Source organism: Panthera uncia, chromosome F2, assembly GCF_023721935.1.
Source record: "Panthera uncia isolate 11264 chromosome F2, Puncia_PCG_1.0, whole genome shotgun sequence".
Lineage (NCBI taxonomy): Eukaryota > Metazoa > Chordata > Mammalia > Carnivora > Felidae > Panthera > Panthera uncia.
The window spans coordinates 81,624,742-81,642,231 of record NC_064812.1 but is presented as its reverse complement, the minus strand read 5'-3'; the positions used below and the strand labels follow the sequence as shown (position 1 = coordinate 81,642,231).

The 17,490-nt window shown below is 37.8% G+C and overlaps 1 protein-coding gene across 2 annotated transcripts in view; it reads left to right on the top strand.

Moving 5' to 3' along the window:
- The window catches only part of SPIDR (scaffold protein involved in DNA repair), a 429,134-nt gene that overhangs the window by 272,230 nt on the left and 139,414 nt on the right, over positions 1-17,490 (top strand). For both annotated transcript variants that reach the window (XM_049633718.1, XM_049633719.1), the window contains exons 9-10: positions 10,321-10,516; positions 11,958-12,205. In XM_049633718.1, coding sequence (XP_049489675.1) covers positions 10,321-10,516; positions 11,958-12,205 — 444 coding nt within the window. The remainder of the gene's footprint in view (positions 1-10,320; positions 10,517-11,957; positions 12,206-17,490) is intronic.

Here is a 17,490-nt window from a genome sequence, read left to right as displayed (position 1 = left end):
GAAATACATATGTAAGTGCTTTTTGAAAATATAAAATTACTCAGCCACATTTCAAAAGAGTTGTTGTTTTTTTTTTTTTTTGGCTAAATGTTTAGTGATTCGTTTAATTATAAAAGAAGTCCAGATTTATAGTTACCAGGTAAATCTTTTTTAATGATTTTAAATGATTTTAAAAAGTTCTTGAAACTTTTAAAAATCTGCCTGTTTAGTAGGACACTGCATATTATCATCTCCATCCCTGGGAATCTTGAAGATCTGACTTTGGGTCAACCACCAAGGTAGAGGGCTGAGTGAGTAGGCAGAAATGCTGTGATATTGCAAAATGATACACAATTAAGAACAATACCACTTTTTCCAACTGCATCACTTTAATGTTTATTTTTGTTAATTGCATATCAGCAAACTCCATTTGAAACTAAAAGAGTTCTATTTTTTATTGCTAAAAAGGATTCCTATCAAGTCAACCTTACTACGAATCACAAAATTTCAAAGTTAATTTTTTTATCAAGAATATGTTTTGAGGGGCTTTAGTCAGTAAAGTATCCAACTCTTGATTTTGGCTCAGGTCATGATCTCACGGTTCATGGGATCAAGCTCCGTGGCAGATTCTGTGCTGACAGCATGGAGTCTGCTTGGGATTCTCTCTCTCTCTGTGTCTGTCTCTCTGCCTTTCTCTCTCTGTTCCTTCCCCCATGCACTTGCACATACATGCGCACTCTCTCTCTCAGAATAAATTTCTAAAAAAAGAATATGTTTTGAATATTTTTATGTAGAACTGAATGTTAAATATTAAAATTAGGATAAGGGAACTATTAGCATTAAAGAGGCCTATGTTCCTATTAGGTAAATATTAAAATATGGAGTGTTAAACTAATAGCTAATAAAAATACTAGCTTTATAATAGTGATTAGCAAGGAATTTGAAACCTTTAAGAGGCCCTTAAATAAGGGCCTCTTCTATTTATGTGCCCATAAATAAGAAGGAAATGGAGTAAAGTAAGCAAAAACACCAAGCATGTAATGCTTGAGATCATGGGTATATTTGTACAGTTATCTAATGTAGTTGTATTGAGGGCAAGCCAAATACATTAATTGTTTTTATTCGTTTTGATGTAATAATCCTGCATCTTGCATGAGTTTATTCACTTTGTCAACAGAGATCAGAAAAATGGGTCCTTTTAGGGTTTGCATTGTGTGTGTGAATTATGCCACCTTGTAGATAAATTACTCATAATTAACCATGTGGTCCTACCCAGGAGACAAGGAATATCTAATGCTATAGAAATCAGTGAATTAACCTTCTTTTGAAATAGTGCTTATATTAAGTAAGGAAGATACCCTTTTTTGGATTTGAGCTACATAGAAAAAATAGAACGTTGAACTCATTAAAATAGCTTTGAAAATTGTAGTGATTATTGGTACCAGAGAAGAAAGGCTAAAGTAAGCTTTCACTTAGTTGGAGTGGTTTGCTGTTTTTAATTCAGTTTAACCTTAACGGCCTTAAAGAAGACTGAATTGAGCAGAACATAGTTCTAATATTGGTAATGTTTTGTTTTTTATTTTTTATATATATATTTTTTATTTTTTTAACGTTTATTTATTTTTGAGACAGAGAGAGACAGAGCATGAACGGGGGAGGGGCAGAGAGAGAGGGAGACACAGAATCGGAAGGAGGCTCCAGGCTCTGAGCCATCAGCCCAGAGCCCGACGCGGGGCTCGAACTCGCGAACCGCGAGATCGTGACCTGAGCTGAAGTCGGATGCTTAACCAACTGAGCCACCCAGGTGCCCCAGGTAATGTTTTGTTTTTTAGAGAGAGAGTGCACATGAGCTGGGGAGAGGGACAGAAGGAGAAAGAGAATCTTAAGCAGGCTTCACACTCAGCACAGAGCCCTACGCAGGGCTTGATCCCATGGCCCTGGGATCATGACCTGAACCGAAATCGAGAATTGAACACTGAACCAACTGAACTACTCAGGCGCCCCTAATATTGGTAATGTTTACCTGTAAACTGAAAGGTTCTAAATAGAAAAACTTTATCTAGCACGTTCTTCTTCTTAACTTAGTTATTAAAATGATATTACTTTATCATAATTTTTTAAATTAACTTGAAAGAAAAAGCTGGAAGTTTGTGACATCTTTCATCCATCTGGGTGTGTGAAGCATATTTGCATTTGTACCCAGACAGTGCAAGACACTGTACCCCACCCCCACCCTCTGATTTTCTTACAGCCTCTTCTTACTGTCTCTGTCTCTGTTCCTCCCTTCCTCCTGTCTCTTTTTGCATGTATGTGTCTAGCTCTGTCTCTGTCTCTCCATCTCTCACAATTTCTTAACTTCTGAGTTACCATACCTATAGCCTATAGGCTTAAAACCTCACTATTACAAATTTATTTTTGGATAGAGTTTGTGGGAATATACTAGACCCCTAAACCTTAGCAAGCACCAGTGTCTTCTGTATTGCTTTAGGGATTGTTTTTCACTCAGCAGAATTCCTTGGAGATTTATCCATGTTGTCATGTGTATCAGTGGTTCCTTCCTTTTTATTGCTGAATAGTACTGTGGTATGGATGGATTTAACAGTTTGCTTAACCATTCATACCCATTGATGATATTTAGGTTTCCAGTCAGGGCTATTATGAATACAGCTGCTACAGACATGCCTACATAGGTTTTTATATAAACATAAGTTTGCATCTCTCTGCAATAAATGCCCAAGAGTGCACTGGGTTGTATGGTAATTGCAAGTTTAGCGTTTTTAAAAATTGCCAACCTTTCTCTGATTGGCTACATAATATAGCTTTACATTCCCAGCAGCAGTGTTTGAGCAATTCAGTTTCTCTATATTCTCATCTGCTTTCAATGGTGTCACTATGTTTTGTCTTAACCATTTTGATAGTATAGAGGTACTATATAAGTCTGGTTTTAATGTGTGTTTTCTTAATAGCTAATGACATTTAACATCTTTTGAGGTGCTAATTTGCCATTCTTATATCTTCAGTGAATTGTCTGTTAGTGACAGCTGTCCGTGTTTTATTTGATTGTTCATTTTTTCACTGTGGAGTTTTCAGATTTCTTTATATATTCTAGGTCATAGTCCTTCTTTGGATATGTGATTTGCAAATATTTTACCTCTGTAGGTTCTCTCTTTGTCCTCTTAAAAAGGTCTTGCTCAAAGCAAAAGATTTTAGCTTTGATGAAGTTCAGTTTTGTAATTTTTTTTTCTTTTTATGGGTAAAATTTTTTTTTTTATCTCAAGTCTAAGTACACTTTGCCTAGCCTGGGTACTGAAGATTTTCTCCTATGTTTTTCTAAAAGTGTTATGGCTTTATTGTTTACATTTATGTTCATGATCCATTTTGAGTTAAATTTTATATAAAGTTTGAGACTTAGTTTGAAGCTTATACTTTTTTGACTATGAATATCCAGAGTCTGCTTCTTTTATTGTATTGCTTTGGCACTTTTGTGAAAAATCAGTTGGGCAGATCTGTATATGTATCTGTATACTTACATATAGTATAGCATGGAGTATACTTAATAGGTTCTCTATAATGTTTTATTGATCTATGTCTATTCCTCCAACAATATCATAGAGTAGTGATTATTGTAACTATATAGTAAGTCTTGAAAGCAAAGAGAGTAATTCCTCCCACTCTATTCTTCTTTTTCAAAATTGTTTTAGATGTCCTAGTTCCTTTGCCTTTCCATATAAATTTTTTTCCAACTTTGTTAAGGTATACGGGTAATAAAAATTGTATATATTTAAGGTGTATACATGGTGATTTGATATACATTGTTAAATAACTACCACAATCAAACTAATTATATATCTTTTATCACACTCGGATGGCTACCAAATTATTGCTCTTAAGGGGAAATATGAGTAGTGATCTTCTATTCTGCCACCTTGCTAATGTCCTATATAAATTTGAGAGTAAGCTAATGTACATCTGCAAAAAATCTTGCTGGAGTTTCAATAGGAATTGTTTTAAACCTATGTATCCTTTTGGGGAGAATTGGCATCTTTATGATAGTGAGTCTTTCGAGCCACTAAATATGGTATGTCTCTATAAGATCCTTGATTTATTTTAGCAGTGTTTTATAGCTTCACACAAGTAATATATATGTTTATTAGATTTACATGAAATGTTTTTTGTCATTATTTGCATTTTTAAATGAATTATATTTTCAATTTTGGTGTCCACGTGCTCATTGATAGTATATAGAAATACATTTTTTATATGCTGTAATCTTGCTGAACACACTTATTCCAGAGTTTTTCTGTCGATTGCTCTCTTGTAATTTTCTACACAAGCAATCATGTCATTTGCAAATAGGGAATGATTTATTTCTTCCTTTTTGTTCTGTATGTCATTCCCCTACCCCTGTCTTGCCTCATTGCACTGACAAGAACTTCCAGCTCTCTGAATAAAAGTGGTGAGAGCAGGCGAGCCAGTGGCCCACTGCTGCACAGGAAAGTCAGCTGGTCCCTCTGGAAACTGTGTTCCAGGTACCCTGCATGGGAGGCACACAGTGGAGTGCCATGGAAGGGTGAGGACCCCACTGGCGTGGGCTGCATGCAAGCCTGCCCTCCAGAACTGCCTGGACTTGCAGGTTCCCTAACATGGCCCCCTTCTCCAACACACCCTACTACTCTGCAGGAGCGGCAGTCTGCAGGTTGGCTCAGAATTCATACGCTAGGGTGAGAGTTGCCAGGTTGTAGTAGTCATAGCCATGTAGCCAAACTGCATCCATTATCACCTGCCATGCCATCTTCTCTTCTGGGCCCTTCCAGTGTCCCAAGGCATAGGTAGAGAGGTGGAGGTAGATGATGGGCTCAGTGAGCAGCAAGGGGACAAATGTCAAGTGGGTCCTGGAGTCCCCAGGCCTTGGCCATCTGGGGGCCTGGGGGCACTTGAATTCTATGGGCGTAAGAGGATCTGCAACATTAACCCAGCACAGCAGAAGTCAGTGGAGTATAAATTTTGCTCCTTCTTTACCTTTGGTAAAGGTGACCTCATATGCCCTTGGGAGTCTCCTTCCCTCAATTTATAAAATGTAAATAATTGTCATGACCTCTTTTTTTTCCATTTCCCTTATTCTTTGTGGAAAATGATGTGAAAAGTATTCAATGGCCTATGTGTGAAGAAAGAACATAGGCCCCTTTTTAACAACAAAAAAAATAAAAGAAAAAATAGAATGAATATTCTTGCCTTGTTTCCCTTCTTAGATGGAAAGCATTCACTCCATCACTATTAATTATAATGCTAGCTGAGGGAGTACTCTATTTCTAGTTTTCTGACTTTTTGGTTATAAATCAGTGTTCAATGTTGTAAAATAGTTTTTCTGCTTCTACTGAAGAAATATAAGACTTTTTTTCATTTTTAATGTGGTCGAGGTGATTTTCAAATATCAAATGAGACTTGAATCCCTGGAGTTAACCCCTTTGTCATGTTGTATGATCCTTACATTTACTTCTGAATTCTATTTACTAGTATTTCATTAAGGATTTTTCATCTGTATTCCTGAGGTATGTTGGTCTGTGGTTTTTCTTTTTCCTTTTCCTCCTTTTCCTCTCCCTCCTCCTCTTCCTCATCCTTCTCCTTCTGTACTTTTTCTGGTTTTCTTATTAGAGTAGTACTATTTTTATAAGGTGAATTGGGCAATGTTTCCTCCTCTTCTGTGGTGTCTTCATAGTCTGTAGTGATATCCTCTGTTTCATTCTTGATTTTGGTGATTGTATCTTCTCTGTTCTTTCCTTTTGAAAAGATAGTATAAAATTGGTGTTAATTCTTCTTTGTACATTTGGTAAAATTCTCCAGTGGAACTGTCTGGACCTGGAGTTATCTTTCTGGGACTTTTTAATTTACATATTTATATATGTAATAAAAGATATATACATATCTTTATTATTTATAGGTCTGTTCAAATCATCTGTTTCATTTTGGTTGAGTTATGGTAGTTTGTGCTTTCGAGGAATTGGTCCATTTCATTTAAGTTATTGATAATTTCATATATATAGCAGTTAATAGTAATCTCATACTAGCTTTGTGATGTCTTCATAGTCTGTAGTGATATCCTCTGTTTCATTCTTGATTTTGGTGATTATATCTTCTCTGTTCTTTCCTTTGTCAGTTAATTTTATTAATCATATCAAAAAGTCAACTCTTCATTGCATTTTTTTCTATTATTCTTAATTTCATCTATTTCTGTTCTTTATTATTTATTTCCTTCTATCCACTCTGGGTTTATTTTGTCTTTTTTTTTTTTTTCATATAGGTTTTTGAAGTCAGAGCTTAGCTTACTGATTTGAGATTTTTCCTCTTCTCTAATGTAAGCTTTAAGTGCTATAAAAATTTCCTCTCAGTATTGCTTTAGTTGTTTCATACAAAATTTGGTATATTAAAGTTACATTTTCACTCAGTTAAATGTTTTATTTTATTATTTTTTAAAATTTTCCTTGGCACTTCCTCTTTGACCCATGGATGACTTAGAAGTGTGTTGTTTTTATTACTGTTTGTTATTTTATTTCTTTATTTCTTAGTTCTCTTTTCTTTCTGTTGATTTTTAGTTTACTGTGTTTCAGTTCTTTTAAATTCATTCAGTTTTGTCTTATGGCCTATAATATGGTTTTTCTTGGAATATGTTTTATGGGCTCAGTAAAAGAATGTGTATTTTCTCTGTTGTTGGGTGGAATGCTCTATAAATGTCTATCAGATCCTGTTGATTGATGGTATTTTTTACTCTTTGGTATCTTTACAGACATTCTGTCCAGTTGTTTTATCAGATGTTGAGAGAGAGCTGTGTGGTCTGTATTTCTAATTGTGGATTTGTCATTTTTCATTTTTCCTTTCAGTTTTATCAGTTTTTACTTTATGTATTTTGAATCTACATTGTTTGGTGCATATTAAGATGGCTGTGTCTTCTTGGCAGACTTACCTTTTTATTATTATGTAATGTTCCTCTGGTCTCATAATTTTCTTTGCTCTAAAACTGACTTCATCTGATACCCTGCTATATTTTCATATTTTTCTTAATGTTTATGTGATGTATTTTCCCCATCCTTTAACCTGTATCTTTATATTTGAAGTGAATTTTTTGTAGACAGCATATAGATGGATCATAATTTTTAATCCAGTTTGCTAATCCTTGTCTTTTACCTAGTTTATTTAGATCATTTATACTTAGTGTAAATATTGATATGTTAAGACATAGGTCTACCTTTTTACTTTTTGTATTCTTCATGTTGTTCTCTTTATTTTCATTTCTGTTTTTTTTTTTTTTTCTGGCTTCATATGGGTTATCTAAACAATTTTTAGAATTTTCTTTTGATCTATATATAATTTTTTTGTATGTATCTTTCTTACAGCTATTTTATTGATTGCTCTAGGCATTATATTTTATACATATAACTTACCACAGTCTACTGGGTCAACATTTTGCCAGTTTTTATGAAGTATATAATAAACCTTATCTCTTATATCCTTTTAACTCTTCTTAATTAGAATACAATTTTTTAAAAAATATTGGTTTTGCATGCGTTTAGAACTATATCAGACATTGTTATAATTTTTGCTTCAACTATAAATACAATTTTGAAAACCCTGCAGGAGTAGGAAAGCCTATTGTACTTACCTGTATCTTTCCATTTTTATTTCTTCCTTCCCACAGATCTTGAGGTTCTGTTCATTGTTTTTTAAGTCTGGTTTTGTTATTGTTATTGTTGTCCACATTGTTTAACTTCTATTTTTATCTTCAAGTTCACTGATTTCTTTGTTTCCTCCATTCTGCCATTGAACCCATTGAGTTTTTATATTCACTATTTTATTAATTGGTTCTAAAATTTCCATTCTAAAAATACCTATTTTTTGCTGAGACTTTCTATCTTTTCATTTGTCTCATGTGTGTTCATAATTGCTTACTGAAGCGTGTTTATAATGGCTGCTTTAGAATCTTTGTCAGATAATTCTAAAACTGTTTCGGTGTCATTTCAGCATTGCCATGTATTATTTTTTTTTCTTTTGAGATTTTTTTTCCTTGTTTTTAGTATAAGAAACCATCTAAACCATCTAAAGTTGGTAACCTGTACATCGAGGTATTATGATATGAGAATCTGGATCTTATTTAAACCTGTTTTAGGGGAATTTGTCTGACACTGCTCTGAGAAGAAAAGTGGAGGGAGCTGGAGGTGGGGGGCTTATTACTGCCAAGTGGAGGTAAAAGTCTAAATTCTCTTCTTGATCCCCATTGATACTTGAAGGGTGAAGAACTCATTGTTACTGCTGAGCAGATGTGAGTTCCGGCTTCCTGCTAGACCTCAGCTGACATAACGCTTGCTGGGAGGGCCAGGGGTGCTGCTTCCCACATGGTTTCCACTGATAACACTGGAAGAAAGTGTGAGGATAGAGGGTAGCTACAGTACCACTGGGTGGAGCTGAAAGTCCTGACACTCTGCTGGGCCTACTCTGACTGTACACCAGAGGGGCAGGGAAGGGTACTTGTTACTGATGTCAGGTGGGAGTGGAAGTCCAGACCCCCAGGTGGTCTCCACTGTCATTGTGTGTGTGTGTGTGTGTGTGTGTGTGTGTGTGTGTGTGTGTGTTGCAGGGGCGGGGATTGATCAGGGAAGGCTATTATAAGCCTGCAGGGATGGAAGTCCCAACACTCTATCCTGCCTTCTCTCACACTACCCCAACTGGGCTTTAAAGACTTTTTATTACAGCCTGATGAGGGTGCAAGTCAGGGCTCCCCACTCATCCTTTTCTCATGTGTGTGGTAGTGAGTCACAGGTCTTCTGTGATGTTTGCCTAGAATAGAACAGTCATTTTCTAAAAGTTTTGTGTCTCACCAGCCTGCCCCTTCCCTGACCTTTGGTTGGAGAGAGTAAGCTTTTGTAGGGGCTTTTTTATCTGTATGCATCATTGTATTAGGTTGCCACCTTCTTCAGTTTGAAGTCTGGGATATAAGAGACAAACAGAAAACCCAGAAGCTCACCAGTATGTTGTTCCTTAGGTCCCAAGGTCTCTAGGGCCTAGCTGGCATGCCTTCTTCCCACCTCTCAGTATCTTCTTATGTTTAGTTGATCTCTAATGTCAGGCATTTTAGTTGTGCTTAATGGGATAAATTAGAGAAAAAGATGTCTGCTCCTAAATGGAGTGGAAGTGGAAGTCCTAAATTTTCCTTGATGTGTAGCAGCATTACCTCTTTTGAGGAATGAGTGTTGAAGAGTCTTCTCAAATCTGGTATTTGAATGGAACCAGGAAAATTTTGTCTTTTATGTTCCCAGACTCCTTTTCTACTTAAACATGAGGCATTTCTGTGACTGTGCTCCATTTGATAGTGGAGGTGGAAGCTTCTTTGGGACTTGATGCCATGTTCTTTGAAAGATTAGAGCCACCAAAATGTCTAAAGGTTTTATTTATAAATAACGTTTCTTTTAATGTCTGGGCAGTTCTTTGAGCCTGTTGATAGTCTTTGCTTACTCCCTTAATTTCTTCATGAAGCATCCTAAGGCCATCACCTACCAGACTAGGAGATCTGAGGAAACTTTAACCCAGGTACTGACATGGTCTTCTTCCATTCCCCTTATCCCAACACAGGACTTACACTGGAAAAGTAGAATTCATTCCACTGACATTCACTCTTCAGTGTGTGAGGGTGGGTTTCACTTTTGTTTGTTTGTTTGTTTGTTTGTTTTATTGAAGTATAGCCAACATACAATATCCTGTTAGTTTCAGGCATGCAACATTGTGATTTGACAGTTCTGTACATTATACAGTGCTTACCATGATAGGATACCATCTGCCATCATACAAAGTTTTACAGTGTTATTGACTATGTTCCCCATGCTATACTTCTTATCCCCATGGCTTATTCATTTTATAACTGCAGGTTTGTACCTCTGAATGCCCTTCACCCATTTTGCCCATCCCTGCAAGCCCATCCCCTCGGATGACCACTAGTTTGCTCTCTTTATTTATGAGACTGTTTCTGTTTTTGTTTGTTTGTTTTTGCTTTTAGATTCCATATGTAAGTGAGATCATATGGTATTTGCCTATCTTTGTCTGATTTATTTCACTTAACCCTTTAAGTCTATGTCACAAATGGCAAGATCTCATTCTTTTTATGGCTAAGTAGTATTCCATTGTATATGTGAACCACATCTTCTTTATCCATTCATCTGTTGCTGTCGCTTAATGAGCTGGCTTAGTTTTGTCTTTCCTTAGCAGGCGAGTCATTGCCCTTTGTATTCCTGATTTAGCAAGAACATGAGGGGAATCCAACACGGTAAATAAACTGTTATATTTCTTTCTCTTTTCCAGGCAAAAGCTTGTTATCCCAAATGGAAGTTGCCCTGTTATTCTGAATACTTATTTTTGTCAGAAAATTGTCACCAAAGAAGATTCAAAAATAATACATGAAGTGCACTGTTGGGACACACCCCTTCCAAGAAGAAGTATCACTTTGGCCCAGATGTTTATATTTAAGAATCTAACAATTAAATCTCCTGAAGGCCAGGTAAACTTTCATTGGTTTAGAGGTTTTATGCTTTGTAATAATATTGGGATTGAAAGTGAAGATGTTTACCTTTGGTTTCCCTTCAGATACTCAGCAAATGTATATGCCCAAACAGCTTGTTGTTATTGTTATGCCTGCTGTAGTTCAGTGTTTAGCTGTGAGCTTTCACAGTATTTCATCTAATTGTTCATTTTTAATCTTTCTCCTAATCTGTCAAAATAAATGAGTTTTCATTTTTTTTAATTCTCATTTTGTAATTGTCTAAGAATTTTGTTTAAGCTTTTAAGTTCTTAAATACGAAAAAAGTCACGTGTTTTTCTTTTTCTAAGTATCTATATCCCCTGGGACAAAAAGAACCGCATAAACTTGAGATTATACACTGAGATTATACATTGCTTTTTGGAATTTTATTGGCTTTCCATCATGATCATTTATCAAGATGAATTTAGGGAGCCCCTAAATTTCCCTTACAGCAGGCATGAAAGGCACTCTGGGGACCATTCCAGGCTCTAAGTGTCTGTGACTCCAGGTGTACCATCTCAGGTTCGCCAAGTTAGCTGAGTTAGCACCGAACAGAAGGCTGAGACTGACAGGTAGCGTGAGGGGACATAAGAAAGAGAAACGTACACAGACTTTCATGTTGCTTGTAAATGTCGTCAAGCATCCTCCCCCTTTGATAACCAAAAGAAGTGTATGAAGGGGATTATGGGAAAAGGAGGGCTCTCTAATCAATTAATTTATGGCTCAAAGTGCATTACTGCTTTAACATATAGTTGTAAACAGCTACAGGATATTAAATTCATGAAATACTTAATTTTTCTGTGTCTCAATATTTTTATCTTTAAAATGGTAATAATGATAATCTACCTGCTTGGGTGGCTATGAGGTTAAATATGTTTGTTATATAAGTAAGCACAGTACATAAAGAAGAGTGCCTGGGATGTGTCCTAGAAGTGTTATCTTATTACAATATTTAATATTATTGTAAAGCGTTGTTGGGAGGCTACATGAGCCTATAAAGTACCCAGCATAGTACGCTGCATATAAAAAGCACTTAATAATATGATTTATTTTTTAAACCCTAGTCATTTTTTGTTTTTCACTTTGTCCTGCTGCAATTGCTACCTCATACAAGAATTTTCTAGATTACCATGAAGTACTGTAATAGCAGGACTGTCTGCATGTTTTCAAAGACTCAGGACAACGTGTGCTTCCACTGACTGGAAACACTTTTTGCTGTTTCCATGTGATTTCTCACGTTGTCCGCCTCAGCAGCATTAGTTATGGGGCAGACACAGAGACCCACACCATGTCTTTTGTCTTCATCGTTCCTTCGGTGTTGTACGGTTACATCACAGAATTACCTGAGAATATCATTACTTGGTGTGTGCCATGCTGCTATTAGTTAAACTGAGATTGTTCCTTTGCATGTCTTGGCCAGGTTATGTGTAGTGATCTCACTACCATGAGGACAGAATGCACCCGTGGACATGAGGAAACCAAACAATGCTTCCCGGCTCAAGCTCCCCTGAGGGACTCTCTTCTGGATGCAGTGGAAAGCCAGGGAGCTGCCCCAGGGTCAGGAGTCAAGGTCCGAGTGGTGGTACAAAGAGTTTACTCTCTTCCCTGCAGGTATCATCAGGGAGGTGGCTCAGCTGTTCCACCAGGCCCAGACCCATCCAGAGCTCGGTGAGTGACAAGACACAGGCATGTTTGCTAGAGTCACTTAGAGAAAGTAGAGACCCTTCCTAGAGAAAGCAGAAATTCTTGGCTACATTCACCATATACATGAGTTTTGGGTTTTTTGGGTTTTTTCTTGCATCAAAATTTGGGACATGTGGTGTAACAAAGGAATCCCCCTGTTTACTTAATATAAAAAGTCCTACTAAAAATTTAATTTGTTGCATTTACTTTTACCTTTAATGGTTCATATTACTGAAAGTGATACAAACAAGAAATACCGGTATTGTTCTAGAAAAGCCAAGATATGTGATCATGATACCTAAAAAGACCACTGCAATGTCTATCAAGTTTTATATATCTTAAAAACCTAATAAATGGCAGTTAGTAAATCCGTGGCTTTCAGAGAGTGCTATTCTAACCTATATCAGCACTACCTAATAGGACTTTCTACAGTGATGTAAATGTTGTATATCTGTACTATTCAGTGAGGTAGCCACTGACCACATATGGTTACTGAGTATTTGAAATATGGCTAGTGGAACTGAGGAACTAAATTTTAAGTTTTATTTAATTTTAATTAACTTTAATAGCCCCATGTGTCAAGTGGCTACCTTCGTATATAGTGTAGCTAGCTAGCTACATGAGCCAAACCTATAATTCAAAGTACTTTGTTTATACCAACTATGGGAATGACATCTTTCTACTCGTTTTTAGGTCCTTCCTGTGTTTTTTCAAATAGCTGCAGTCATGTCATTGACTGAAGAGTTTATGTCAGAGCCTTGGCATAACCTTTTGAGATTATATTTCTTTCTATGTGACATTGCCCTCAAAGCAGTGAGGTGGATTTACAACATAATAGAAATTAAAAGAATGGATATCAATTTATCAATCATTCTTTTCTGTCTAATTTTAAAAGAAAACACATATTGAAGAAATAGTAACTACAACAATATCCTATTTTTATAATGCCTTCTGATGCCATTCAGACAGAGTAACAGGAAACAGTTCTTTGTTAATTATGAATCCTCCTCAGGTGGATGAGCACTTTATTTGAAAGTCCTACGGATTTCAAAGTCTTCAGATGTAGTTAGAGAACATTTCTTTTGGATTTATAGGAAAAGATTTATTTTGTTTGCAATATGTGCGTGTGAAATGATTTTATCATTTTCAAGGTTTTTATCATGACTTATAGCTATAGACCAGTCTTATACTCTTTATCTGAGCCAGTTATAGATCAGCCATAGGTTTTGTTTTGTTTTGCTTTTCTCATGGAATGTATCCAGCATTAGGCTTTGGAGAAGGAACTACTGAGTAAGCTAGGCAGTGATGATCTTGGTAAAGCTCCTCCAGCCCAGCACACAGACCACCCTCAGAGGAGACTGGGGACAGTTGAGACTGAGTCACAATGATGAGAAGGCAAGGTGAAAGTGACAGTGAGTTTGCTTTGCTTAATTATGAGTGGCACCTTGAAGTCTGTCCCTCCAGCTCCTTTGGTGGTACTTGTTTTACTTGCTGAGCATGAATATCAGAGAAGGATTGGAGACCAAAGTCTGGTGAATTGCTGCTGGTGGTTGGCATTATGAATGCTGTGGGTTGTGCCTGAGAACATACACTGGGACATGTCACATGAGACTGGGCTCAGTTGTGGATTGAAAAAAGGCGAGGCATAAGCCTCAAAAACAAGAAAATAGCCTTCAGTTATTCAGATGTCATTAATATGCATCGTATGCGCTGTGTTTCCTGCAGCACACTTGAGACCGTACAGTGCCAAGGGTACAGGGTATTAGTCGTATCACAAACGAGGAAACTGAGCTTCAGAAAGGTCTGTCTCTCTCTCTCTGCCAAAAATAAATAAACATTAAAAAAAATTTTTTTTTAAAGACTTAGGTTTATAGCTTGGAAGATTCCTATCTTTTCTACTTGCAGCTTCTGCCTGTAACTTTGGGTGGACTCCTGTGCAATCCACGGAGTCAGTTTGTCCAGAGGCATGACTGCAGCAGACAGGAAATTGCACAGTGACACCTTACACTGAAGGCAGCCCCCGGTCTGCTCTCTCGTCATAACCTGCTATACTCCAAAGATCCAAAGATCTTTCTATCAGTGAACTGAAAGACAATCTTGGTCACTATGTGTTTTCTGTAAAGTGCCAGAAATTAAGGCCTGCAGAAAAAGAAATGACTGACGTATAGTAGATATTTTGCCACAACAAGTTTCCCTTTTCTGCCCAAATGAGGTCAGATGACTCTTCATGGAGCACTGTAATGAGTCTTATATCTAACTTTACTTAGCACCTCAATCATAGATGTCAGTCTCAGTCTGTTCCCTATACTTTAGCAGTATCACTTTTCTAAGATCAGTAACAACTTATCTTCTGATGGCAGACCCCCAGATTGTTGCCAACTTTGAAATTAAAGGAAATTTATTTGAAGGTAATCAGTCCTGAACAGAGTCACATAGATTCAGTCAAGAGGCTCATTTCCTCTGAGCTGTGAAACGTTATCAAATATATACTTTAGATTTCAGAAATATAACATCTGAGAGCCTCCTGTCCCTTGTTCCTCTGGATGACTTCCTTTAACTCAGGCTAGTAAAGAAAACACTTCCACAAGATTTCTCAAAGTGTTACAGGTCAGAATAACCAATACAAACTTAAGTTTTATAAATCACTAAAATCAATAGTAACGAAAACCCAACTTCAAAGGCACTCCCTAACCAATAATCTAGGCAGACTGTTCAGAGCCCAGATCCACCTTTATCTAGATCCACTGTATATTGAATGAATGTTAAATAAATGCATGACTAATAAAGTAACAGGCTTTTTTTTTTAGTGGAATGGGAGCACTGGTCTTGCAGATAACTTATAGTGGAGGAAACTGAGGAAAAGAAAAAGTAAGTGAATTCCCAAGTAACTGCCTACCTCATGGCAGAACAGAATCTGGACCATGTTACCTCACTCCCAGTCCATGTTGGCTGCCATTAAACATTGCCTTTCTTTCTCCCTTTCGGAAACATTGGCTTCCTTTCTCCTTCAGATATTTAACTTAGGGACAAGTAGTTTAATTTTATCCTTTAAAGATGCACATTTTTTCTTGCCTGTCATTACAGAAATATTGATAATGGGAGAGTTTTTTGTGAGGGTATTTAATTCAAACAACTTGCTCAATGGTCTTGTGTTTGGACAAAAAGCTGGAAGGACAGAACCTCCCATTTACAGTTTTTTAACATCTTTTTTTTTTTTTAATGTTATTTATTTATTTAGTTAGTTATTTTGAGAGAGAGACAGAGACAGAGTGCAAGGGAGGAAGAGGCAGAGAGAGAGGGAGACACTGAATCCGAAGAGGCTTCAGGCTCTGAGCTGTCAGCACAGACCTGTCAGCTCACGACCTGAGCCAAAGTCAGGCGCTTAAACAACTGAGCCACCCAGGCGCCCCTCCCATTTATAGTTTTAATAGCTATTGTGCATTGTAGTTGTATGGAAATTCATTGAGCTGAAGTCAGGGAAAGAGCACATTTTTCTTTCTCTGTATCTTGATATTTTATTTTCTCTTTTCATCTTTGACCTTTCCTTTCGTCTCTTGTCCTGCGTTTCTTCCTCCTTTTCACTAAGGGCGAAAAAATCCACCATTGTCCTAGGACGGGTTCTAAGTCTGCAGTGATTAACAAAATCAAACATTGTCCTTATGCTCATGGAGCATATTGCCGTCGGGAAGTCCTGCACAGAACAATTAAAAACAAATACATTCATGATTATAAGTTGTGATAAGTGCTCTGGTGAGAAAAGTAGGACGCCATGAGGGAGGCCAGGGGAGGATTCAAGGATGGGTATTGTAAGGCAGTACTATCTCAGGTGGCACCTGAAAGGTAAGTGGATGTCAGATAAAAACCAGATGAAAGAGAATTACAGTGGAAGAGAGAATACCTTTGGAATCTCCTAGGCAGAAGAAGGAAGCGGATGTGGCCAAGGTGTGTGGGCCAGTGGGGGAGCCAGAGAGGCAAGCCAGCTGTAGGCTGCACTCACAGTCCGCAGGGGTGTTGCCGTGGCTGCCCACTGACCCCAAATACAGTTCACAGGGTTTGAAGACGACTTTAGCCGCCAGGTGGAAAATGGTCAGGGCGGGGGAGGCACATGGAACACGCCCCAGTGGAAGCTGAGAGACCAGGAGGAGGCGCACTGCAGGAGTACAAGTGAGCCTAGGTTCCAGAGTCTCAGACTCCCACATGGCACACTGAGAAATGGAGACAAGGGTCACCTTCTGGAGGCATGTGATGACTTAGGGGTGGCTTGGGTGTGGGGCGAGTGAAGTAGAAGGCAATATTAAGAATGATCCCCAATTTGATTGCTTGATGGAATGATGAGCTATTTACTGAGGTGAGAAAAACTGGGATGAGAAGAGGTTTGGAGGGAAGCTTGAGAATTCAGTTCAGGGCCTGTTTAGTTGGAGATTCCTGACACGTCTAAGGAGAGGTGTCAGATGAGAAAATTGGATATAAAGATCTCACATTCAGAGAAGAATTTTAGGTTGGAGATAAACATGTCAGCCTACAGCTGGTCAGTATGTATGTTTTGTGTGTATGCTTATTTTATTTGCTAACTTGAATAGGTTATATTTGTCCATGGTGCTGCGCTAAAGGCACTAGACGGCATACAGTGAAAGGCACATCCCCCCAGCCCTCATCCCAGGTGGTGCCCCCTGCTCTTCCTCCCCACACCTCTTCTAGGTATGTTGTGTCACAGCTAGTAAGTCTCTAAAGCCAGAGCAGTGGATAAGATCGCATTAGGGAAAAGGTAGACACAAAGAAAAGAAGAAGTGATAGCATGGACTTACATGTCCTATAGCATTGGAGGACTGGTAAAAGAGGGGGCCAGCCAAGGGAGACTAAAGAGGAAGAGCTAATGATAGAAGAGTGAAACCCAGTGTACTGTGACAGGCACTTAGAATATAGGATTTCCCGTATGTGCAAGTGGACAGCCAAGAGTGGTGGTGCAGAGAAGCCAATAAAATAAGGAGTGAAAACATGCAGTGCATTGCTGAGAGGCTCCTATGTAACTTTATGAACAGGAGATGCAGGGGAGAGGTGAGGCTAGAAGCTAGCTGGGGGGAGATGAAGAGTGAATGGGGTGTGGGGAGGAGGGACAGATTTTGATAGCAAGTGCTTTCTGATGCATAAGGGAATGAGAAAGTCAAACATTCAGCAGAATAACAAAACCGGGGAGGGCATTCTGGCTATCACTTTCGACACAGGTACCATTTTTCTTTTGAAAATGCATTGAGGTCCACTTATTGTGGTAA